Consider the following 25761-nt stretch of genomic DNA (forward strand, 5'->3'; position numbering starts at 1 on the left):
GTGAAAGGTTTCTTCAGAGAGAAACCTTTTAAAAGTATGTGTACCTGCTACATTTAATATGCTAATGATTGATTTAAAACACATCTACAGAACCTCAATATGTAATAGGGGAGAGAAAGGTCAATATTTAAGATATCAATAGTATGCATAATGCTGTGGTTTATAATGATTACATTTCCTGATGTCTTGAGTATTTCTTAATTGATACATTTAAAATTTAGCCTTTATTAGGTTCTTAGTTTACAATAGTTTTTATAGTGCTTATAATTTTAGAATATGTCTTATTTTAAAAAAGTGTATTTTCTGTTCATAACAGCATTACATTGTAACTGTCTTTTTATAATAGTAGAATAGCTTTGTTTTTAAGGTACTATCTGAGTTCATTAATTAATATATTTCTTTTTAATATAACATTTTAATTGAAATTAATTACTTGGTAGAGTAAAATTGATAAAAATATTTTATAATACGTATGTAAATATAGTTTTACTGGTTGAACTTCAGAATATTGAGATGGAATTTACTCATATTGCATTTGTCATTGCTCATTGTTTTAAAATTATAATAGTTATGGCATTAAATCTACTCAATTAAAAAAATTTGACGTATTCTTACTAAATTTTTGCCAAATATACGACTTGATTACATAGAGTAACCATACTTTTTAAGTGATAAAATTATAAAAACGTTTGCTGTGATTATACACATTTATTTTCCAGAGAAAAGTACATGATTTGGAAACACAATTAACTGCCATTGCGACAAGTGAACAACACTATTCAAAACAGGTTAAAGAGCTGAAAACTGAGCTTGAAAATGAAAAGTATGTTTTCTATTTATAAATAGCTTATGTATTTAATTCCTAAGCTTTCTGGTAGTTAATAATAAATTAGCAAATTATATTCAGTGTTTATTTGAATGGGCTTAAAGTTGTGTTTTATTCCTAATTAAAGATCAAAATAATCTATCAATTTCATTGTTAAGGAAAGTACATATCATTGACATAGCAAGAGTACATCACAAAGTTGAGAACTACTTTAGAAGATCGATATGTTACTTTTCTTGGAGATATTAAATTTCTCATAGAAATAGTCATTTGCAGTTCTAGTTATTTTCGTTGTTTTGCTAAATTATTTCATAGGTTTGTCTTGATGAAATGACAAAATACAAATTGATTTTTTACATTGTCCAAATAAATATTTAATTGAATGATTCCCTACTTGGTATGTTTAATTTCGAGAGAAAGTGGGAGGAAATAATTGTTGTGTTATTAATCAGAAGTAAACTCAAGTAGTCAATCTAGTGGTGAACATGATTTTTCCTTTTTTGGTTGCTTCTCTGCTCTAGATAAAAATGAGAAGCACTTATCTTAGCATCTTGTCCTTTCCTTTTCAGCTCCCATTCCCTGCTCCTGCTATCTTTTCACCAGTACTTTTTTAAGGGCTCTGGGTAAAATTAATCTATTAACCAAAATCCCTGTTAATGAATGGACTGATTAGTTATTTATGCTTTAGTATAAATTTATGTTATTCTTGGTATATTTGCTTTTTTTAACCTTTTGTTTTTTAATCAAGACCATTATCTACTCTTTGGTGAATTTCCAGTATCAGTAAGTAGAAGGAGATAATAGGTGCTTCTGAAATCATTCCATAGAGCCACATACTCCCCTTCCTTCATTTAAATTGATTCTGGCTGCAAACAATAACAGCAGTCATCTCTCTCCAAGTAGAGCATTTGAGTCCTTGTAAGAGCGGTTTAAGTGCTGTGCACAAAGGTTAAACCTAGTTTTATTTATTTTAATTAAAAATAGTTCATACCTGAAGTACCACTTTAATCAAATCATCAGAAATTTGAAACGGTTTCTAAGAGGCAGTGTACTAGAAAGAAAAAATTACATGAAGAAAATAATATACCCTTCAAAATTTGTGGAAAAATATGGGGGGATGAGGTGTGAGGAATATGCAAGGAAATATATGACATCTTGAAAAAATTATTGTAGAAAAATTTCAAACATGTACAAAGTAGAGGGAATAATGTAATGAACCAGCATGTACCTATCACCCAGCTTCAGAAATTATTAACTAATGGACAACCTTATTTCATATGTACCCCCAGCCCTTCTTCCCTTTCCCCTAAGATTATTTTGAATTAAATTCCACATCATATAATTTCATATGTAAATATTTTGGTATGACATGTTTTTTAAAAATAGGCTTAAGAATACCGAACTAACTGCAAGCTACAACAAGCTTTCATTGGAGAACAAAGAACTAGCACAAGAAATAAGTGATATGGCTCTAGAACTCAAGAAACAGCAAGAAGATATTAATGTGAGTTGAAAAAGAAAGTACCAGTGACTTAGTTTTCTTAACTGTGAAATTAGCGGGTTAGAACAGATGACTTCTAAAGACTCCTTCAGATTTAAAAGTCTCATTATCTTAGAACTGATACTTTGTTTTAGAAGAAAATATGCATATTGATCTTAAATGGTGATAATGGGCAACAGAATATAGAGACTACCCATTGATAATGTTAATCTAATTTTAAGCATCAAGATTTTTATGAAATATTTATTTAACAAGTATTTTTTTTTTTTAAGATTTTATTTATTTTTTTCCCCCCAAAGCCCCAGTAGATTGTTGTATGTCATAGCTGCACATCCTTCTAGTTGCTGTATGTGGGACGCAGCCTCAGCATGGCCGGAGAAGCGGTGCGTCGGTGTGTGCCCGGGATCCGAACCCGGGCCGCCAGCAGCGGAGCGCGAACACTTAACCACTAAGCCACTGGGCCGGCCCTTAACAAGTATTTATTAAGTAAATCATATAAGACAATGTGGAGGATACAATGATGAATAAAATATCATCCTTCCTCTTTGGGAGCTTATGACTCAATAGAAAAAATAAATGGTTGAATAACTTAAAATAGTATGTCATATGTGTTGTTTTGGGGACAAAGTGTTATCAGAGTTCAGAAGGATCACTTCTGTCTTGGTGGAAGAGAAGGCTTCAGAGAGAATATAGCATTGACTTTGGCCTAAAATGGGCCAGCCCGGTGTCATAGTGGTTAAGTTCGTGCACTCTGCTTCGGCTGCCCGGGGGGTTTGCTGGTTCGAATCCCGGGTGCAGACCTATGCACTGCTTATCAAGCCATGCTGTGGCAGGCATCCCGCATAAAATAGAGGAAGATGGGCATGGATGTTAGCCCAGGGCCAATCTTCCTCCGCAAAAAGAGGAGGATTGGCAACAGATATTAGCTCAGCTCTAATCTTCCTCACAAAAAACAAACAAAATACAACTTTGAATAAATAGAAGTTCACTAGGTAACAATGAGTGGAAAGGCATTCCTTGAAGCTTCAGCAATATTAACAAAGATACAAGGCTCCAAGTATTGCTGGGAAACAGCAAGTAAGACTTGTTTTGTTAGCTGCTATATAGAGATTGTTAGGGGAATAATTAAAGTAAGGCTGGAAAAGTAGTGTGGAACTATGCAAGTTAAATAGCCCATTCTCTTGCTTTGTATATAACTAAATGAATTTTATGCTGACAAATAAATGTCTTAAATATTAGTTTCAATTTTATTTTTGATGAAACAAACTAATTAATATAAACAACACTGATTATTTCTTTAGAATAGCAAAAAGCAAGAAGAAAGGATGTTGAAACAAATAGAAAATCTGGAAGAAACAGAAACACGGTTAAGGCAAGACTAATGAATTGGCCTTTTTTGTCTGGCAAAAGATATTAGTATTTCTTTTCTTTTAACTTGTACTTAATTTAGATTAAACTTAACATTGAATATAATATAAAGTAAAAAATTAGACAAATTACAGCTTTGGAATCTTTCTTAAAGATAAAATTGTAATAAAGTATTTTATACTTAGTGTTGAAATAGTGAGATCAGACATAGAAACTAATTTTAAAGCACCATAGACTTTCTAATATTTAATATTTATTTAATTAAGAAAGTACATTAATCATATGCCAGAAAATTTAGAAGAGAAATAAAAACTTTTCTATTATTTTAAACGTTATCCATGTTTCTGGATGTTTTCACAGTCATCTATTTTAATGCCTGTATACTAGTCAACCAAGTGGATATAACATTATTTGTTTCAATTCTTTTTATTTTTGGATATTTACATTTTCCAGTTTTTCACTGTTATGAATAATACTGTAATAAACATCTTGGCACATACAAATTTTTTCCTTATTTTGAATTTGATCGGATAAATTTCAAGCAGTACAATTTATTGAGTCATATTCAGGAATAATTATTTCAATGACTTTTGATAGTCAAATGGTTTCTAATAGTTTATATTGTATGAAAATGCTGGTTCCAAAATGTTTTAATTGGTTTTGGGCACTATGACTTTATTTGATAATATAACAGATTAAAAACAACTCATTGTTCTTATGATTTATAATTTTCATTTATTGGGTAAGCTTTGGAATTTTTCATGTTTGCTTGCTGGAATTTCTTCTTTCTGAAGTTGCTTATACCAGTTGCCCACTAATATTTTGAGATCTTGATTGTTTTCTTATTGATTTATTTAAGCTTTTAAAAAAATGTTAATCCTTTATTTTGTTTTGCTTACAGCACATATTTTCCCCAACCTGTATTCCTTTCACTTTGGGTAATTTTTTGTCATACAGAAGTTTTTTGATTTTGTATTAAATCTAATTGTCTTTCCTTTTGTAGTTTTTCCCATTGCTTTTTTTTTTAAAGATTTTATTTATTTATTTTTCCCCCAAAGCCCCAGTAGATAGTTGTATGTCCTAGTTGCACATCCATTCTAGTTGCTGTATGTGGGACGCAGCCTCAGCATGGCTGGAGAAGCGGTGCGTCGGTGCGCGCCCGGGATCCAAACCAGGGCCGCCAGCAGCGGAGCGGGCGCACTTAACCGCTAAGCCACGGGGTCGGCCCTCCCATTGCTTTTATACTTAGAAATTTTTTGCCTGCTTGAAATCAAATATTAATCTTTAGTTTTTTTTAAATTGATATCAAATATCAATATATTTAGTTTATTTTTCTTTTTTTCATATAATAAAGACATTTCAAGATAGCAGTTTACTTCTTAACACAGCTATGGATCTATGACCTGGTTTTTGATATGCAGCATTTCGTTTATTATTTTCTAGATAATCTGTTTTTGTAATTTAAAGTTCCTTTTAATCCATTAGTAATTTAGACAATTTTCAAATATTTGGGGACTTTTGTTTGCACTTATATTCTGAAGTATTAAGTTTTGATTTTTTATGTTTGGTTAAAGAATGTGGTCATTAAAACTTATTGCTATTTTAAATTATTTGAGATCTCCTTTAGAGCTAATATACCTCTCTCATAGGATTGTTGGAGGATTGTATGAGGTACTGTGAATTAAGTGCTGAGCGCAAGGCCTGGCATATAACTGTTAAACTATTTTCTGGATTTGCAAAGTCATCTTTTATTATATTTCTAATGATTACTTTTGTCCATTTTCCTCAATTTTCTTCTTCAGAAGTAGCTGCTATTTATAGATCGAATCTCTGTGATTAAGCCACTGTAGATTTTGGGGATAAAAAGTGAAGACATATTTTAGGGAAAGGCTGCTTTTTATTTAAGAGAATTCAGATTATTTGGATAATATCTTTTTGAACATCTGCCTACTCTATGGACTTACAGAACTCACAGAACTCTAAATATAAAGATATTTAAGAAAAATAAGAATATACCAATTAATTTAATACTCAGTTAAATGGTAAATATCCTGGATTCAGTTTTCATAAGGCCAGTTATTCCACATGATTGACTATTGTTCCATGCATACAGGTTAGACCCAGCAACATATTAGTGGTAATAAGAAAGACAACAATTAGAAATAGCTTCACATATTCATCTGAGACAAAGCACCATTGTTTTCATGTGCCACAGGCACATGTTTAATTTAAAAAATTTTGAAAGAATAGTACATGTATATGGTACAAAATTCAAAGGGACAAAGGAGCACGTGGTGAAAGAAAACTATTTTTCTTGACCTTTGTCTTCTGCCCCCTGCCCCGCCAGAGGTATCACTGTTTCTTGTGTGTTTCCAGAGATACACTATACATATATAAGGATATATGTGTATGCAAATGTCTCAGTCATATAGTTTTATATTAAAATCACTTGTATTTATGTCTGTAATTTATTTGTATAAAATTATGAGTATGTCTTAGAATGATGACTAATTTATGACTAAGAAAACACAAAAGTGAAATCTTGACTTAAATAAAAAATGTGTTTCTAGGAGGTTTTTTTTGATGGAAAAATAGCTATAAAGATCCACATAATTAATTTCAAAATAAATGTATAAGTTAATTTAAATATAGGAGAAGTGTGCCTATTGGTATTAACGCATGAAGAATTACCAAACAAAATGAAAATATAAACCAACGAAAAAATAATAGTCAACCATTTTAGAAATTCTAGGAAGGGAATAAAATGAAAATATAAATTTTGTTACAATATCACTCTTCCATTTACTTTAAGGAATGAACTGGAATCTGTGAGACAAGAACTAAAACAGAAAGGAGATGAAGTTAAATGTCAATTGGACAAGAGTGAAGAAAATGTATGTTGTATTTAATGATAAACTGTATCGTAAAATTTCAAATCATAACAACAATACCATGTGTCTAAAAGAAAATGAAGTATACTAGTGATTTAGGGACTGTTGTAGGCTGTTGACCTTAGAAATATAGGCAAAGTTGGGTTATTTTGCATATGTGGTTTATATCTAGAAGAAATAGTGGCATAATTGTAAATTTCTGTCATAAATCCTCAATATTTAATGTCAGTTTACATTTTTACACTAAATACATGACACATGCTTTGATAATACAGAATATATTGGTAAATTGATTAATTAGTTTGTGTTGCGCTTTGATGGATATGGTTTCAACAAGTTGAGATAGGAAGAAAAGGTTTTTAGGGAAAGTATCATGAAAGTGGAACAGTATAAAGTTATGTGACATGATTATAGTATATAACATACATAGTGGGAGAAAATTGTGCCAAAATGGAAAGATCAAGCTAGATTGTGAAGGTCTTGACCGTTTTTTCATTCATTCAACAAATATTATTGACTACCTACTATGTGCCAGGCATTGTTCTAGGTGCTGAGTTTGGATTTCATTTGTTTTAATGGACAGTGGTGGTCCAGTTAAGGTTTTTTGTTAGGGAAGTGACATTTTTATTTTTTAAGAGTGGAATGGGAAGAGGTGAAAGGCACTGAAATCAGTTGAAAGGCTGTAAAAAATTGTCTTGAAAGCTCTGAAAAAAATTTTTGGAGAGGACTTTGGCCTACTTTAGTTCGCTTCCTTATTCCTGAACTAATATTGTAGTTAGGGGATATAGTAATCTAGCCAAGTCTGATCTGGGTGCCCACTCCTAGAGACAGATCAGTCTCCATCAAACTACATGGACTGAGCAGGATTACTGTGGAATTTACAATAAAGGAGTCTTTGTAGGAAAGGATGGAGGCAAGACCAAAACATAGGTCCTCTATATAAATGCTATTGGAGCCCATAGAAGGGACATCTAATCCAAACTTGAGTTAGGACAAGCATCCTGGAAGAAGTGACATTCAGTTTGAAACCTTAGATTAATAGGAATTAGTGGAAGCAGGGGCCAGCCTGGTGGCTCTGCTTCAGTGGCCCAGGGTTCACAGGTTCGGATCCTGGGCGCGCACTGATGCACCACTTGTCAAGCCATGCTGTGGCGGCGTCCCATATAAAATAGAGGAAGATGGGCAGGGATGTTAGCCCAGGGCCAATCTTCCTCAGCAAAAAGAGGAGGATTGGCATTGGATGTTAGCTCGGGGCTAATCTTCCTCACAAAAAAAAAAAAAAGAAAAGGAATTAGTGGAAGGCAGAGGGGTGGACACAAGTATATCGGGGAGAAGAGTATCCACGTTACAGATACTACATATACACACACACATACACACATTATATATGAAGTATGAGAGAGCCTGTCATATTTAAGCAACTATAAAAAGTTCATCTTGGCTGTAAGGTGGAGTTTAAGATAGTGGTGATAGTAGAGAGAATAGGGTAAGATGAGAGAGGGAAGACGAGGATGGGGAAAATGAGGGTAAATCATTTAAGGCCTTATAATCTATATTTAGGAGTGTGAGGTTATTGAAGAGTTTTGGCCTGAGGAGTGTCATAATTATATTTACACTTTAGAAAGTTGTAAGACTGTTGGAATAGTCTAAGGATGAGATGAATTAATATTTTTAATGGCTTATAATGGAACAGGAACATTGTAGTTTCTTTATATATGTTATCTTATTTAACTGGAAGTCATTTTTGTCCTCATTTTATGAGTTAGGAAATTGGGACACCAAAGGTAAAAAATTTCAAAAAGCTACATGACTAAGTAGTAGAGCTGGCCTTTTAAGATTCTTTTTTTTTTTTTTTTTTTGTGAGGAGATCAGCCCCGTGCTAACATGTGCCAATCCTCCTCTTTTTTTTGCTGAGGAAGACTGGCCCTGGGCTAACCTCTGTGCCCATTTTCCTCCACTTTATATGGCACGCCGCCATAGCATGGCTTGCCAAGCGGCGCGTTGGTGCACGCCCGGGATCCAAACCGGCGAACCCCAGGCCGCCACAGTGGAGTGCGCACTTAACCGCTTGCGCCACTGGGCCGGCCCCTAAGATTCTTTAGACTATACTACATTTTTTTCCTCTCAAAAACCTATTTTTTCTTTGTTTTATATTTATTAAATTCAACCAAAAAAAGTGAATTTAATCTCCTAATTTGGCATGTAATTCACTACTTTAAAATTTGTATCAGAGGCCACTTCAAAACACTAATCTTGTTGTTTGTGATGGAGAAAAACATGAATTTGATGTTTAATGTAAAATAAAAATCCTCTACTAAGAATTTAAATTTATTTTACCAATGTAGAAAATATTAGTGATGAGTTAAGAAAAAAAACTGAAGTTCAAGACAAGTTGTTAGCATATTTAAGCTTTCCATGGTTGGATTTCAGTTTACCTGTTGAAACAGTTTCCCAGAAAGAATCAAAGTTGCAAATATTTCTCTGCTATTTTGCCTGACATTGAAATTCGTTACACTCTTCTTTTCCCAATCCACTACTTTAGTTCAGACATTTATTATTTCATACATACTTTATCTGACCCTCAGTTTACTCATCTTTAAAATGGAGAAAATAATACCTATCCTTTCTATATCATTGGGTTGTTACAAGGTTCAGATTAAAAAATGTTTGTGAAAGATGTATTTAAGAGATTATAAACATTTATATACAAGACAATTTTTAAAAATTCAAGATAAACTGGGAAAGCTGATAAAATATTGCAAAGTGATACTGGGCTAAGATAAAAATGATGAACATTAACATATAAACATTAACAATTTTTTTAAGAAAAAGGATACTGAAATAAACTGGGAGAACTGATAACTGTTTATGTAGAAATATAAGACTAAACTGTATAATTTCTAAAAGATACTCATAGAAGAAAATAGAAATTCTGTTTCTATTTTTAATCTGATGTCAAATAATATTTTTTAGGTTCGAAGCATTGAATGTGAAGTTTTGAAAAAAGATAAACAAATGAAGATATTGGAAAACAAGGTATTATCAAATTACAAAAAAAACTTTGGGAATAGAGACTTTGTAACAATATATGTATGACTAGCTTCTTTAGGGCCACCCTTTACACTGTGCTGTACAAAGAAATCTCAATTCTCCTTTGAATGCTTTGAAGAATAATGAAGGACTTTTATTGCAGGTTTCTTTGAAGAGGCTCTGCGTTCAGAAGTTTTGCACAATGCTTCAAAGAGCAAAGTTTCATTCAACTCTTTAGCTATCTCTTCCCTTTCCCAAAATTTCATACTTGCAGCAGCTGCATTTGTTGTGGATATCCTTAGAATGACAAGATGCTTTTAAAATCATTCTTAGACACTTCTCCTACTCCTATAATCAAGGTTGCTGTGGAAAAATTTCTCTTCTCTTTATGTGAAGTGTTTTTACTGCCTGGCTGCCCATCCCAATTCATTTCTCTCTTCTCTACACCTCACCACACACTTGTCCTAAACTTGACCTTCTATATAACGAGTAGTCTTCTGGAAAGTATAGTTCCCTTTCTGAAGTTCTGACCTCTAATAATCAACACCATTTTCTTCTACCTAGAATTCTGGTGAATAAAATTTGTTTCTATGCACATGAATTATTTTACTTAAAAAAGAACTGTTATAATTTAAAACCTTTTCAAGAATTTCTGGGCATTCCACCAAATATATTTATCTTAATTAGCCCTAAATTTGGAGATTATTTAAATTTAAAAGGATTGTAAACTTACGTTATTTTAATTTTAATTAGCTTATTTAGAAAGAAGGGAGAGTGAGATGGGGCAGTCAAAATGGCATTCAAATTTAATAGTTCTGATGTCCTTATCATTTTAGTAAAATATACACATTTTTTTGGACTGTGTAGTAATGCCAGTTATAAAGATGGTTTTTTAGGAAAAACTGAGTAGGACAGAAGTATGGTCATCAACATTAACTCTCAAGGGAATAAGTTTTGATGGTCTGAAGAATGGAGAAATACATGAAACGTGCTTTCTCGGGCACAGTTATAATTTGGAGATGCTTCAAAGTGATATTCTTTAAATTTGTCCAGCATTCATTTGGTAAGGCCAAGAAGTAACCAATTTTTCTGTCTCTGAGTTTTAAATTTCAATTACATTTTTCATTACCAGAAGTTTTAATTAGTTCTTTTTAAAATCTGTTCAATCGTCTTTTATAGTCTGCTGTTTCTTGTTCATAGTTTCAAGTCTTTAATTTTTAAAAATATGTTAAATGTTTTAGTTTGGTATTCTTTGATAATTCCAATATCTGAAGTCTTTTCAGATCTGATTCTGTTCTTTGTTCTTTCTGCTCTTTGAGCCTTTTACTCATTGAGCCTTATTTTTTTGTTGTTTATTATAATACCTTGGAATTTTATTTATGGGAATTGTTTAAGGCTTGTGTTGAAGTTGATATCCTTCCAAAAAGATTTTCTTGAGAGCACTCCTAACTGGGCACCATTTTAAATTAAATTCTCCATTTGAAGTTTTTTTAGATCATAGAGATAGCATGAATTCAGCTTATAAACCCGTATGGCCACTTCATGGCTACAAATTTTCAGGGAAGATTTTTATGCCTTTCACTCAGTGCCAGAATCAAGACAGACAAGTTTCCTTACTGTCGCCTTCTGTGTGGCAGATTTATTTCTTGTTTACGCTTTCACTAAGTCATTTGAGTTTGTGGCTTTATGCAGGATTGTCTTGTTAGATTCCATACCTTTAGTGAGCTCTAAGTTTTATTTCCTATCTCCCTTACCTTAGGTAGGTTCAGCAGATACCCTTAGGCCAAATGCTGACTTTGGTGCTAGCCCCAAAACTTACCATTATCACTTTAAAGTGATAATTTCAAGCAAGCAGATTCCTTACTTTCTAGCCATTTACTTTTAAATTATTTTTGTTAGGAAGGTTGTTCAGAGTATTTAGTGGCTTTTCTGCCAAAAATGGAAATCCTTGATTTTCTTTAATAAATAAAAATTGTGTACACAAACATTTTCACCTGCTGATATGTTTATACTAGTCAAATTGGCACGAAAATTAGTAAAATGTTTCTCACTTTTCTATAGCTTTTCTACCTTAGTTTTCTTTTGAGTTTTCAAAATAGACATTTGTGGGGGGTGAGGCACATTAAATTTTAGATAAAATAAATTACTTGTAACCAGCAGTGCCATATATTATTCAGTTTCAGAATAGTAGCTGACTATTGACTGCACATGAGTGTTGCAAGAATAATACTTAATAGAATATTTTGTGCAAATGAGGGAGATTAAAAAATTTTTTCCATTGGAGTTTCTTTCTACTTTGATGGAAATTTGAACAATTTACATATCTGTGATGTTTTGGGACCCTTTAGAAATCTGTGCTGCTTTTATGGTACTCCAAATATTTCTTGGGCTAATACCTCTTAATCCAATTCTGCCTGTGAACCCAGGTGAAATAGTCCCTCAAAGTGAGATATTAAAAAAGTGGTTTAGCTGATATTTCTAGAAGAGGAATTAAAATGTAGTTAGGAGGAGATAGAGTATCATATTATTTTCCTTCCCCAAGTATAATAAGTAAAAGAAATCTCAGAAATGAGAAATGAGGAATAACGAGTAAGGAAGAAGAAAAATTATAGTTACTCTTACCTCTGGCTGTGGCTTTTCAAAATCCAGTTAATAATATAATTCAGCCTTCTGTATAGGGTTGACCAAGAAGCACATTTTCTTTAAAGTAATTGAATTTAAATTTTCTTTAAGTAGATTAAGAAATGTTAAGAATTTCAAATTTTTGTTGAGATAATCTTTATTTAAATTTGTACTTGTTCACATAATTTTTGACATTAATAGAATTATTTAGTAACATGATTTTTGAAGGGACCTCTATATTACTTTATGCAATATTTTTTGTTAGTCTTAAGTTACTTATTTTGACTGGAATATTGAATAAAATAATTTCTCATAATTTTTTAGTGTAACAATTTAAGGAAACAAGTTGAAAATAAAAGCAAACATGTTGAAGAACTCCAGCAGGAGGTATGTGCTGATTCTCAAAATCAAACTATTTAAAAAAAACCCGTATTTTCTCACTACAGTTTTAGAGAATAATGCTTTCCTTTCCTTTAGTAATTTCAGTCTAAGTCAGTGGCAGTACAAGTTTGATTCACTTTGGTACTAAACGTGATTCTTTATTTTTAACTTTTAACAGAATAAAGCCTTAAAGAAGAAGGGTACAGCAGAAAGCAAGCAACTGAATATTTATGAGATAAAGGTATTTGGAATCTTTATTTTTAAAATACTAGTAAATAGATGAGAATTTAGGAATTTTATTCCTTTTGTTTATATTGTAACAGTTATTTTCAAACTATCTTTTGAGATTGTGAGAATCAATCCTTTTAGTTGTAATAGAGTGCTCATCTATGATTTAGCTGTGTTAAAATCATCTAAGCAGCTTAAAAATATGTGTGGGTGTGTATATACGTGTATATTCATATTCCTTACCCAAATGTTGAAAATTGAGACTGAGTAGGTTTGGGATAGAGCCTTGGGATCTACATTTTAAAAAAGCTCTATATATGGTTATCTTGCTGCACAAGGGGTTTGAGAATCATTGACTTTGTAGAAAACAAATTAAAGTCCTAGAACGTAAGCTTGTGATATCAGGGCCATATTTTGTTTGTCATCTTATTCCCTATTCCTTGAACAATGACCAATAGTTTGTAAGTACTCATTAAATAGCTTTTGAATCTTGAATGGAAAGCAGTGGTTCTTGGTATGTTAAATATGTGCCTTTTTTGGGAAAGCAAATATCTTACACCTTCTTTTAATACTATTTGAAATTAAAAATATGTGAATGTTGTGATTAAAAATGAAAGCAAGTAAGAATTCTCATAAACTGCTGGAATTATATAGAAAAATAGTTGATACATATATCCTGTAATGCAGCCCTTCTGTATTTAGGTAGAATCAGGAGAAATATACAAAAATATTCATAGCAGCATTACTTGTAGGAGTCCTAGACAGAAGACGACACGGATATCCATCAATAGTATAAAAATAAGTCAGTAGAAAATGACCCTAAGATGACTCAGTTGTTGGAATTAGCAGATAAAATCTTTTATGCAGCTATTATAAGTATGTTCAAAGATGGAAAGGAAAGTATGATCATAATGAAATAACAAATGGGGAATCTGAGCGAAGAAATGGAAACTTTAAAAAAGAATCCAATGGAAATTCTAGAACTGAAAAGTAAAATATCTTAAACAAACGAACAAACTTTAATAGTCTTACTAGTAGATTGAAGACAGATGAAGAAAATGTCTGAACTTGAAGCTGGATCAATAGAAATTATCTCGTTAGAGAAACACAGAAAAAGATTAAAAAAAAAAAAAAAAAGGAATGGTACCTCAGTGGCCTGTGGAACAATATCAAGTGGTTTTTGATGTGTAATTGGAGTCCCTGAAGAAGAGGAGAGAGAGAATAGGGCAAAAGAAAATTATTTGAAGAATTTCTCATGTTTCATTAAAAAGATAAATTTGCAGATCTGTGGCTCGTAGCAAAACCAAAATAAGATAAATAGAAAGAAAACCATACGTGGGCAAATATATTTTAGTCAGAGTGTTAAATCTAAAGATAAAGAGAAACTTAAAAGCAGCCAGAGAAAAACATCACATTGCATACAGGGGAACAATGACAGAATTAACGGCTGACCTTGAATCAGGACAGTGAAGGCCAGGTAACAAAGGAAAGACTTCTGTAAAATGCTGATAGAAATAAACTGTCAAACCAGAATTCTGTATGCAGCAAAAATAAGGACATTGAGAGCTGTACTAAATGCTAATGAAATGCTGAAGGAATCTTTTCAGGCTAAAGGAAAATGGCATCAGGTGGAAACTTGAATCAATGGAAGGGATGAAAAGCCCTGGAAATGGTAAATATTAGTTGAATATAAAAGGCTATATATTTTTCTTCTCTTAATTTTTTAAAGGGTAAATATGACTGATTAAAGCAAAAAAAATTTGCCATTATAGAGTTTATAAGATATGTGGCAACCATAGCACAAAGGACAGGAGAGTAAATACAACTATTTTGTTGAAAGATTTTTACATTATACACGAAGTAGTACAATATTAAGTGTTAAATATACTATGATAAGTTAGTGATACATATTTTCCTCCCTAGAGCAGCCACTATAAAATAGTGCAGAGACATAGTGAAAAAGCCAATAAAGGAATTGAAATGGAATACTAAAAAATTTTGATAAACCCAAAAGGAGGAGCAAAAGAACAAAAAAGAGATGATATGAATAGAAAGCAAAGAGCAAAATGATATATCTGAACCCAACCATATCAATAATTACCTTAAATATCAATGGGCTAAATATTTTAATAAAAAGGCAGAGATTGGTAGTCTGGATAAAAAAATCAAGGCCAAACTATATGCTGCCTGCAAGAGGCACTCTATTTAATATAAAGATACAAGGAAGTTGAAAATAAAAGATGGGAAAAAAAGATATACCATGCAAACAGTAAGAACAGGAAAGCTAGAGTGACAATTTTAATAACACACAAAATAGATTGAAATATGAGAGTATTATCAGAGATCCAGTGGGGCATTTATTTATTTATTTATTTTTTTCTATTTTCCTTGGTTTATACCATTACTGTTATTTATTTATTTATTTATATTTTAATTTTTTGTTTATTGCTGTAACATTGGTTTATAACATTGTATAAATTTCAGGTGTACATCATTATACTTCTATTTCTGCATAGATTACATCATGTTCACCACCAAAATACTAATTACAACCCATCACCACACACATGTGCCGAATTATCCCTTTTGCCCTCCTCCCTCCCCCCTTCCCCTCTGGTAACCACCAATCCAATCTCTGTCTCTATGTGTTTGTTTATTGTTGTTATTGTCTACTACTTAATGAAGGAAATCATATGGTATTTGACCTTCTCCCTCTGACTTATTTCACTTTGCATAATACCCTCAATGTCCATCCATGTTGTCACAGATGGCTGGATTTCATCGTTTCTTATGGCTGAGTAGTATTCCATTGTGTATATATAACACATCTTCTTTATCCATTCGTCCCTTGATGGGCACTTAGGTTGCTTCCAAGTCTTGGCTATTGTGAATAACGCTGCAATGAACACAGAGGTGCATATATCTTTATGCATTGGTGTTTTCAAGTTCTTGGAATAAATACCCAGCAGTGGAATAGCTGGATGATATGGTAGTTCTATCCTTAATTTTTTGAGGAATCTCCATACTGTTTTCCATAGTGGTTGCACCAGTTTGCACTCCCACCAGCAGTGTATGAGAGTTCCCTTCTCTCCACATCCTCTCCAACACATGTTGTTTCCTGTCTTGTTAATTATAGCCATTCTGACGGGCGTGAGGTGATATCTCATTGTAGTTTTGATTTGCATTTCCCTGATAGTTAATGATTTTGAACATCTTTTCATGTGTCTGTTGGCCATCTGTATATCTTCTTTTGAGAAATGTCTGTTCAGGTCTTTTGCCCATTTTTTGATTGGGTTGTTAGTTTTTTTGTTGTTGAGCTGTATGAGTTCTTTATATATTTTGGAGATTAAGCCCTTATCAGATGTATGGTTTGCAAATATCTTCTCCCAGTTGTTAGGTTGTCTTTTCGTTTTGTTGATGGTTTCCTTTGCTGTGCAGAAGCTTTTTAGTTTGATGTAGTCCCATTTGTTTATTTTTTCTATTGTTTCTCTTGCCCGGTCAGACATGGTGCTTGAAAATATGTTGCTAAGACTGATGTCCAAGAGTGTACTGCCTATGTTTTCTTCTAGAAGTTTCATAGTTTCAGGTCTTACATTCAAGTCTTTAATCCATTCGGAGTTAATTTTTGTGTATGGAGTAACGTAAGGGTCTGCTTTCATTTTTTTGCATGTGGCTGTCCAGTTTTCCCAACACCATTTGTTGAAGAGACTTTCTTTTCTCCATTGTATGTTCTTGACTCCTTTGTCAAAGATTAGCTGTCCATAGATGTGTGGGTTTATTTCTGGGCTTTCAATTCTATTCCATTGATATGTGTGTCTGTTTTTGTGCAAGTACCATGCTGTTTTGGTTACTATAGCTTTGTAGTGTATTTTGAAATCAGGGAGTGTGATACCCCCAGCTTTGTTCTTTTTTCTCAGGATTCCTTTAGCTATTCGGGGTCTTTTGTTGTTCCAAATAAATTTTAGGATTCTTTGTTCTATTTCTGTGAAAAATGTTATTGGGACTTTGATAGGGATTGCATTGAATCTATAGATTGCTTTAGGAAGTATGGACATCTTACCCATGTTAATTCGTCCAATCCAAGAGCATGGAATATCTTTCCATTTCTTTGTGTCTTCTTCAATTTCTTTCAGCAATGTTTTATAGTTTTCCGTGTACAGCTCTTTCACCTCTTTGGTTAAGTTTATTCCTAGGTATTTTATTCTTTTTGTTGCCATTGTAAATGGGATGGTATTCTTAATTTCTCTTTCTGCTGCTTAGTTGTTAGTGTATAGAAATGCAACTGATTTTTGTATGTTGATTTTGTATCCTGCAACTTTACCATATTCGTTTATTACTTTTAAAAGTTTTCTGGTGGATTCTTTAGGGTTTTCTATATATAAAATCATGTCATCTGCAAATAGTGACAGTTTCACTTCTTCCTTTCCAATTTGGATCCCTTTTATTTCTTTTTCTTGCCTGATTGCTCTGGCTAGGACTTCCAGTACTATGTTAAATAGGAGTGGTGAGAGTGGGCATCCTTGTCTGGTTCCTGTTCTTAGAGGGATAGCTTTCAGTTTTTCACCATTGAGGATGATATTAGCTGTGGGTTTCTCATATATGGTCTTTATTATGTTGAGGTACTTTCCTTCTATCCCCATTTTATTCAGAGTTTTTATCATAAATGGATGCTGTATCTTGTCAAATGCTTTCTCTGCATCTATTGAGTTGATCATGTGATTTTTATTCTTCATTTTATTATTGTGGTGTATCACGTTGATTGATTTGCGAATGTTAAACCATCCCTGTATACCTGGAATAAATCCCACTTGCTCATGGTGTATAATCTTTTTAATGTATTGTTGTATGCGATTTGCTAGTATTTTGTTGAGGATTTTTGCATCGATGTTCATCAGTGATATTGGTCTGTAGTTTTCTGTTTTTGTGCTGTCCTTGTCTGGTTTTGGTATCAGGGTAATGTCGGCTTCATAGAATGAGTTAGGTAGCTTCCCCCCCTCCTCAATTTTTTGGAAGAGTTTTAGAAGGATAGGTCTTAAGTCTTCTTTGAATGTTTGGTAGAATTCACCAGGGAAGCCGTCTGGTCCTGGACTTTTATTTTTGGGGAGGTTTTTGATTACTATTTCAATCTCCTTACTGGTGATTGGTCTATTCAAATTCTCTACTTCTTCTTGATCCAGTTTTGGAAGGTTGTATGATTCTAAGAATTTATCCATTTCTTCCAGATTGTCGAATTGGTTGGCATGTAGCTTTTCATAGTATTCTCTTATAATCTTTTGTATTTCTGAGGTGTCTGTTGTAATTTCTCCTCTTTCATTTCTGACTTTACTTATTTGTGCCTTCTCTCTTTTTTTCTTGGTGAGTCTAGCTAAAGGTTTGTCAATTTTGTTTATCTTTTCAAAGAACCAGCTCTTGGTTTTATTAATTTTTTCTATTGTTTTTTTTGTCTCTATTTCATTTATTTCTGCTCTGATTTTTATTATTTCCCTTCTTCTACTGATTTGGGGCTTGGTTTGTTCTTCTTTTTCCAGTTTCTTGAGGTGCATTGTTAGATTGTTTATTTGAGATTTTTCTTGTTTGTTGAGATAGGCCTGTATTGCTATAAACGTCCCTGTTAGAACTGCTTTTGCTGTATCCCATAAATTCTGGCATGTCATATTTTCATTTTCATTTGTCTCCAGGTATTTTTTGATTTCTTCTTTGATTTGTTCGTTGACCCAGTCGTTGTTCAGTAGCATTTTGTTTAATCTCCACGTATTTGTGGCTTTTCTGATTTTCTTCCTATAGTTGATTTCTAGTTTCATACCGTTGTGGTCAGAAAAGACGCTTGGTATTATTTCAATCTTCTTAAATTTATGTAGACTTCTTTTGTGGCCTAATATGTGATCAATCCTGGAGAATGTTCCATGTGCATTTGAAAAGAATGTGTATTCTTCAGTGTTTGGATGGAATGCTCTGTATATATCTACTAAGTCCATCTGTTCTAGTGTATCATTTAAGGCCAATGTTTCCTTATTAATCTTCTGTTTGGATGGTCTATCCATTGGTGTAAGTGGAGTGTTAAAGTCCCCTACTATTATTGTGTTACTGTCTATTTCTGTTTTTATGTCTGTTAGTAATCGCTTTATATATTTAGGTGCACCTACATTGGGTGCGTAGATATTTACAAGTGTTATATCCTCTTGTTGGATTGTTCCCTTGATCATTATGTAATGCCCTTGTCTCTTTTTACAGTTTTTGTTTTAAAGTCTATTTTGTCTGATATGAGTACTGCTACCCCAGCGTTCTCTTCATTGCCATTTGCATGGAGTATCTTTTTTCATCCCTTCACTTTCAGTTTGTGAGTGTCTTTAGGTCTGAAGTGTGTCTCTTGTATGCAGCATATATATGGTTTTTGTTTTTCTATCCAGTCTACCACCATATGCCTTTTAATTGGAGCATTTAGTCCATTGACATTTAAAGTAGCTATTGATAAGTATGTACTTACTGCCATTTTTTAACTTTTGTTTTTCTCAGTGTTTTAGTAGTCCTTCTTTGTTCCTTTCTTCTTCTATACAGAATTGATGGTCTCTTTAGTTTGACCTCTGTCTGAAAGCTCTACTCTTTAACTCCCTTCCTCCCTCATTTTACGTTTTTGATATCATATCTAACCTCTTTTTTGTGCATTTGTATCCATTACCCTCTTATCATGGAAATAGATAATTTGTCCTATTTGTGGTCTTCTCTTTTCCCCTTAAATCAATTCCTTTAACATTTCTTGCAGCACTGGTTTCTTGGTGACAAACTTCTTTAATTTTTGCTTGTCTGGCAAATTTTTGATCTCTCCTTCCATTTTGAATGATATCCTTGCTGGGTAGAGTATTCTTGGCTGTAAGTTTTTTCCTTTTAGCACTTTAAATATATCATGCCATTCTCTTCTAGCCTGTATGGTTTCTGCTGAGAAGTCAGCTGATAGCCTTATGGGGTTTCCTTTGTATGTAACTTGACTTTCTCTTGCCGCTTTTGGGATTCTCTCTTTGTCTTTAATTCAGGACATTTTGGTTATGATGTGTCTTGGTGTGGGCCTGTTTGGGTTTATCTTGTTTGGGGCTCTCTGTGCTTCCTGTACCTGGATGTCTGTTTCCTTCCTTAGGTTATGGAAGTTTTCATCTATTATTTCTTGAAATAGATTCTCTGCCCCTCTGTCTCGCTCTTCTCCTTCCGGGACACCTATAACCCGGATGTTAGTGTGCTTGATGTTGTCCCAGAGGTCCCTTAGACTGTCCTCACTCTTTTTAATTCTTTTCTCTTTTACCTGTTCAGCTTGGGTAATTTCTTCTAGTCTTTCGTCCAGCTCACAGATCCGTTCTTCTGTGTCCTCTACTCTGCTTTTGAGTCCCTCTAGTGAATTTTTCATTTCCAGTATTGTATTCTTCATTTCTGATTGGTTCTTTTTTATATCTTCCATTTCTTTGTTGACATTCTCACTGAGTTCATCTATTCTTCTCCCCAGATCATCGAGCATCCTTAACACTCTTAGTTTGAACTCTCTGTCAGGTAGGTTTCTCATTTCTGTTTCACTTAGTTCCTTTTCTGGGGTTTTGTCCTGTTCCCTTACTTGGAATGTATTCCTTTGCCTCCTCATTTTGCCTCTTTCCCTGTGCTTGTGACTACGTATTAGGTAGGTCAGCTACATCTCCTGCTCTTGGATAGGTGACCTTATGTAAGTGATGGCTTAGGAGGCCTGCCGTGTGCTTCCCTCAGTTCTCAATGTTCCAGGGGTAACCCCTATGTGGGCTACGTGTGTCCTTCTGTTGTGGCCTGTTTGCTCTCCTTGTAGGCGCCCAGGTTGGCCAAGTTATGCTCCTAGCCAGCTGTTGTAATGCTCAGCTGCTTGTAGTTGTTGTGGGCCCTTCAGTCTCTTTATCAGGTGTGGGGATCCCCAGCACAGTTGGCTGCAAGTTCTAATACCACATTTGTGTTGCAATATTTCTTTTAAGTGAGTAGGCTCCCAGTGTGGCAGGTTGTTAGGCTCAGGGGCTTACAATTGCTATAAGCCTCCAGCCTTTAGGTCTCTTGTCATCTCTCTGAGGATTGCAGCTGGGTGGGGTGGGCCTCAGGCACAGGAGCACCCAATTGTTTCAGGCTTTGGAAGGTGGGGCAAACCCCCTATGTGGGTCTTTGAGAAGCACAAGTCTTCTGCAGCTGACAAGCCCTGCCGCCCAGAGGTCCACACACACAGTCAACACAGTCCTGCCCCGTGTGCGCGCCCCGACCCCCGAAGCGGACCCAATCTCTCCACAGTGGGAGCCCCACACACTCCACCACCGCCCCACACTCTCCACCCGCTCCTTGTGCACGCCCTGCCCCACTGAAGTGGGCTCAGTTGCCGGGCTGCAGAGAATCCATTCACCAATCTATGCAGGCCCACAAGTTGCCCGAGGGCTTGTTGTTGGGTGGGGCCCGTCTCTAGGGTGGGCTGCCCGCCCTGGCTGAGCTGGATTAAATGGTGCTCTAGCGGGTGGGGCAGACCCTGGGCTAGCAGGGCCCAGGGAGAACTCCAATGGCGTCTGTGTCAGCCCGCCCACACCAGGCCACAACAATGGCCGCCGCCAATGTCCCAGTCCCTGGAGAGGTCTCACCTCTCACCGAGATGCACACAGGGCCTATTAGGTGAGTCTCTTTTCACCAAAGCATTGTGCACCTTTCTTTCTGGTGATTTTAGGATGCTTTCTGAAATGGGTGAGTTTGCGCACGGGCCCTTTAAGAACTGGTTTTAATTTCTTTGTGAACCAGCTTTTCTGGGGGTACTCCCCAATGTTTTAGTAGCAGGCAAAGTCTGATATTATGCCACTCATCTCGATTGTGCTGGATCCACGAAATGCCCACAGCGGGGGAGCTCCCCAGCTCAGGGCCCCTCCCCTCCAGGGAGGGCTGCGTATCTGTGGGCTGCTCCTGGGTGGCCGTGAGGCGCTGCGGCTTGTGAAGGCAAGCTGGCGTTTTTCCTCTCCAGAAGAGATTTTCTGCCTCTTCTACCTCAGTTAGGATTGTCCGTTGTTGTAGGAGTTCCTCTTATCCAGTTTTCAGTTCTGTCTCAGGGGTAATTTTTCCACGAGTAGTTGTAAATTGGCTGTGTCCATGGGAGGAGGCCAGCTCAGAGTCTGCCTACGCCGCCATCTTGACCCTATACCTGAGAGGGGCATTTATAATGATAAAGGTGTCAATTAATCAGGAAGATATAATGATCATGGGTATGTTTGTACTCAATAACAGAGCTTCAAAATAGGTGAAGGAAAAACTTAAAAAACTAAAATGAGAAATAGACAATTTCATAATTGTAGTTGGGGATTGTAATACCCCTCTTTCAGCAATTAATACAACTAATAAAAAATTGGTAAGAATATGGAAAATCTGAACAACACTATTAACTACCTTGACTTAATTGACATTTGTAGAACAATATAGTTACAGCTGTAAATTCTTTTGAAGTGCACATAGAATGTTTAGCAAGGTAGATCATATGCTGGGCAATAAAACGAGTCTCCATACATTTAAAAAGTTTGAAGTCTTACAGAGTATGTTCTCTCACTACTACAGAATTAAATTAGAAATAAGTAACCATAAGATATCTAGAAAAACCTAAACATTTGAAAATTAAGCATCATACGAGTAAATAATTCATGGGCCAAAGAAGAAATCACAAGGAAAATTAGAACTTATTTTAAACTGAATGATAATAGAAATATGACATATCAAAATTTGTGGGATGCAACTAAAGCAGGTCTTTGAGAGAAATTTATAAACAGTGTTTATTTTAGAAAAGAAGAAATGGCCTAGGTTTTCATCTAGAAACTGAGAAAAGGTGAGCAAATTAAACCCACAGAAAGTAGATAAAAGGAAATAATAAAGATAAGAAGAGAGATCAAAGAAATAGAAGAGAGACAAAGAAAAAATTAATGCAAGTCAAAAGTTGATTCTTAGAAAATATTAATAAAATTGATAAGCCCTTAGCAGGATTGATTACAAAAAGAGAGGATAAAATTCACTAAAGGCAATAATGAAATAGGACATTATTAACATAGACACTATAAACATTAAAAGGATGACAAAGGAATGTCATGAACACCTTTATGCCAATAAATTTGAAACTTAGATGAAATGGACAAATTTCTTGGAAAACCTAACTTACTAAAACTGACACAAGATGAAATGGACAATCTGAAGAACTATATATCAGGGAAATTGAATTTGTCATTAAAAATCTCCTGGAGAAAAATCCAGATCTGGAAGGTCTCACTGCTAATTCTAACAAACACTTCAGGAAGAAATAATACCAGTCTTTCACAAACTCTTCCATAAAATAGAAGAGAGGGAACAATTCCCAACTAGTTTTTTGATACCAAATCCTGACAAAGACATTACAAGGAAAGAAGATTACAGACCAATGTCAATTATAAATATAGATATAAAATCCTTAACAAAATATTAGTAAAGCTGATCTAGTGATATGTTAAAACCATATCACCTTGAACAAGTGAGGGTTTACCTTGGGAATGTAAGATTGGTTTAAAATTTGAGATTATCAGTGAGATTTACTCTATTAAGTAATAAAAGAGAAAAATTATGTAGTCATCTCAATGGTTGCAGAAAAAGCATTTCACAAGATTCAATACTCATTCTTGATAAAAATTTTCAATAAACTAGGAATAGAAGGAGACTTCCTCAGTCTGATACAGAAGATCTGCAAAATACCTAAAGCTAGCATCATACTTAATGATGAAAGACTGAATTCTTTGCCTTTAACATCAAGAACAATGTCTGCTCTCACCACCCCTATTCAACATTCTATAGAGGTTCTAGCTAGTACATTAAGGCAAGAAAAAGAAATAAAAGGTATATAGATTGGAAAAGAATATGTAAAAGTGTGTCTTCTTAAGTGATGTGATTGTCTGCATTGAAAATTCTGAGATTTTTACAAAGTCATAGTGTACTAGTAAGTGAACTTGGCAAAGTCATGAGACACGATGTCAATTACCAAAAATCAGTTGTCTTTCTATATGTTGACAGCTACTAACTGAAAAAAGAATTTTAAAATACAGTACCACTTATAGTACTATGAAAATCCATACAATAGAGATAAATTTAACAAAATATGTGGAAGACTCATACACTAAAACGTACCAACATTACTGATGCAAATTAAAGAAGACTTAAGTAAATAAATATATATCATGTTCATTGGTTGGACACCTTAATATCTTTAAGATGTCAGATTTTCCCAAATTGATCTAGAAATTCAGTCAGTCCCCAGCAACCAAATAGACAGATGAGTGAAAGACATGAATAGAGATTTCACAGAATAGAAAACATGAAGAGTTAAACATATTACACAGTTTTTAGGAAAATGCAAATTCAGTGACAAAACTTCAGTCAAATATATTTGATGTTATCAGCTGTTGATGAGGTTGTAAAGCAGGCAAAATTCGTATCACGTTGTTACTGGGAATTTAAGTTGGTGTATGTACTTCAGAAAATAATGTCATTATCTTGTAAAGGTGAAAATGCAACCTGCCCTATGACCCAGCAATTCCAATTCTAGGTATATACTATAGAAAAATTTTACACACCTACACCAGGAGATGTTTGCAAGAACATTCACAGCATTATCATGTGTATTAATCCCATGTTGGAGACAATTCAGTGTCTATGAACAATTGAATACATAAATACTCATACAATGTTACATACTCAGCAGTGAAAATGGAAGAACTATATTTACACACATAAATATCTAAAACATACTGCTGAATAAAAAATGGAAGAAAAATATACATACTATGAAAACATTTATATAAAGTTCAAAATCAAAAAACTGAAATATTGTTACATAATTATGCAGTAAAGCTTATAAAAAAGAGCAAGGAAATAATGAATATAAAATAAGAATATCTGTTACATTTGAAGGGGCAGAAGGGGAAAACTAATAAAGAGAGGCACTCAGAAGCCTTTATCAATATTGATAGTGTTCTGTGTCTTAAAGTTTGTGGTTGCATCATGGGTACTGAAGACAGTCTGATTCATTATTAAATTACGAATGTTTTCCTTTCTCAATTCCTGTCCTTGCTTATACCCCCTCCTCAATTCTGATTCAGCCCTAAGGTAATAAGTGATTCTGGAGGATGGGTGCTAATTAAGGGTCCTCTTTCTTTTGATAATTACTATATTTGAGTCATATCTACATGACTCAGTAAATATCTGTACAAAATATTTGACAACAATTGAAATGGAAGGTGTTGATTCTTTATAGAAAATTAATCTCATTAAGAGTATGCTTTTTAATGAAATACATTTTGTCTATTTTTCTTTAGCTTCTTATGCTTTTAGTGTCATAGCTAAGAATCCATTGCCAAATCCATTGTCATGAATGTTAACTCCTATTTTTCTTCTAAGAGTTTTATAGTTTTAGCTATTACATTTAGATCTTTAATCTATTTTGAGTTAATTTTTTTATATGGTGTGAGGTAGGGGTCCAACTTCATTCTTTTCTATGTGAATGTCAGTTGTCTCAGCAACATTTGTTAAAGAAACTATTCTTTACCCCATTGAATTGTCTTGTCACGCTTGTTGAAAATAAATTAACCATAGACGTGTGGCTTTATTTCTGGACTCCCAGTTCTATACCATTGACCTGTATGTTTACCTTATGTCGGTACCACACTGTTTTGATTATTGTAGCTTTTTAGTATGTTTTAAAATTGGGGAGTATGTGTCCTCCAACATTGCTCTTTTTCAAGATTGTTTTGGCTATTTGAGGTTCCTGGTAATTTCATATAAATTTTAGGATTAGCTTGTTTATTTCTGATGAAAAGGCACTTGGAATTTTGGTAGAGATTGCATTTTGTCTTTTCACTCTCTTGCTAGTGTCTTTTGTCAAAGGA

General features: G+C 34.1%; 1 protein-coding gene across 5 annotated transcripts in view; it reads left to right on the forward strand.

Moving 5' to 3' along the window:
* Window positions 1-25761, forward strand: part of SYCP1 (synaptonemal complex protein 1) — a 117986-nt gene that overhangs the window by 56377 nt on the left and 35848 nt on the right. For all 5 annotated transcript variants that reach the window (XM_058538870.1, XM_058538875.1, XM_058538873.1 and 2 more), the window contains 7 exons: window positions 720-823; window positions 2213-2330; window positions 3629-3699; window positions 6508-6589; window positions 9560-9622; window positions 12563-12625; window positions 12798-12860. In XM_058538870.1, coding sequence (XP_058394853.1) covers window positions 720-823; window positions 2213-2330; window positions 3629-3699; window positions 6508-6589; window positions 9560-9622; window positions 12563-12625; window positions 12798-12860 — 564 coding nt within the window. The remainder of the gene's footprint in view (window positions 1-719; window positions 824-2212; window positions 2331-3628; window positions 3700-6507; window positions 6590-9559; window positions 9623-12562; window positions 12626-12797; window positions 12861-25761) is intronic.

Source organism: Diceros bicornis, chromosome 4 (assembly GCF_020826845.1).
Source record: "Diceros bicornis minor isolate mBicDic1 chromosome 4, mDicBic1.mat.cur, whole genome shotgun sequence".
Lineage (NCBI taxonomy): Eukaryota > Metazoa > Chordata > Mammalia > Perissodactyla > Rhinocerotidae > Diceros > Diceros bicornis.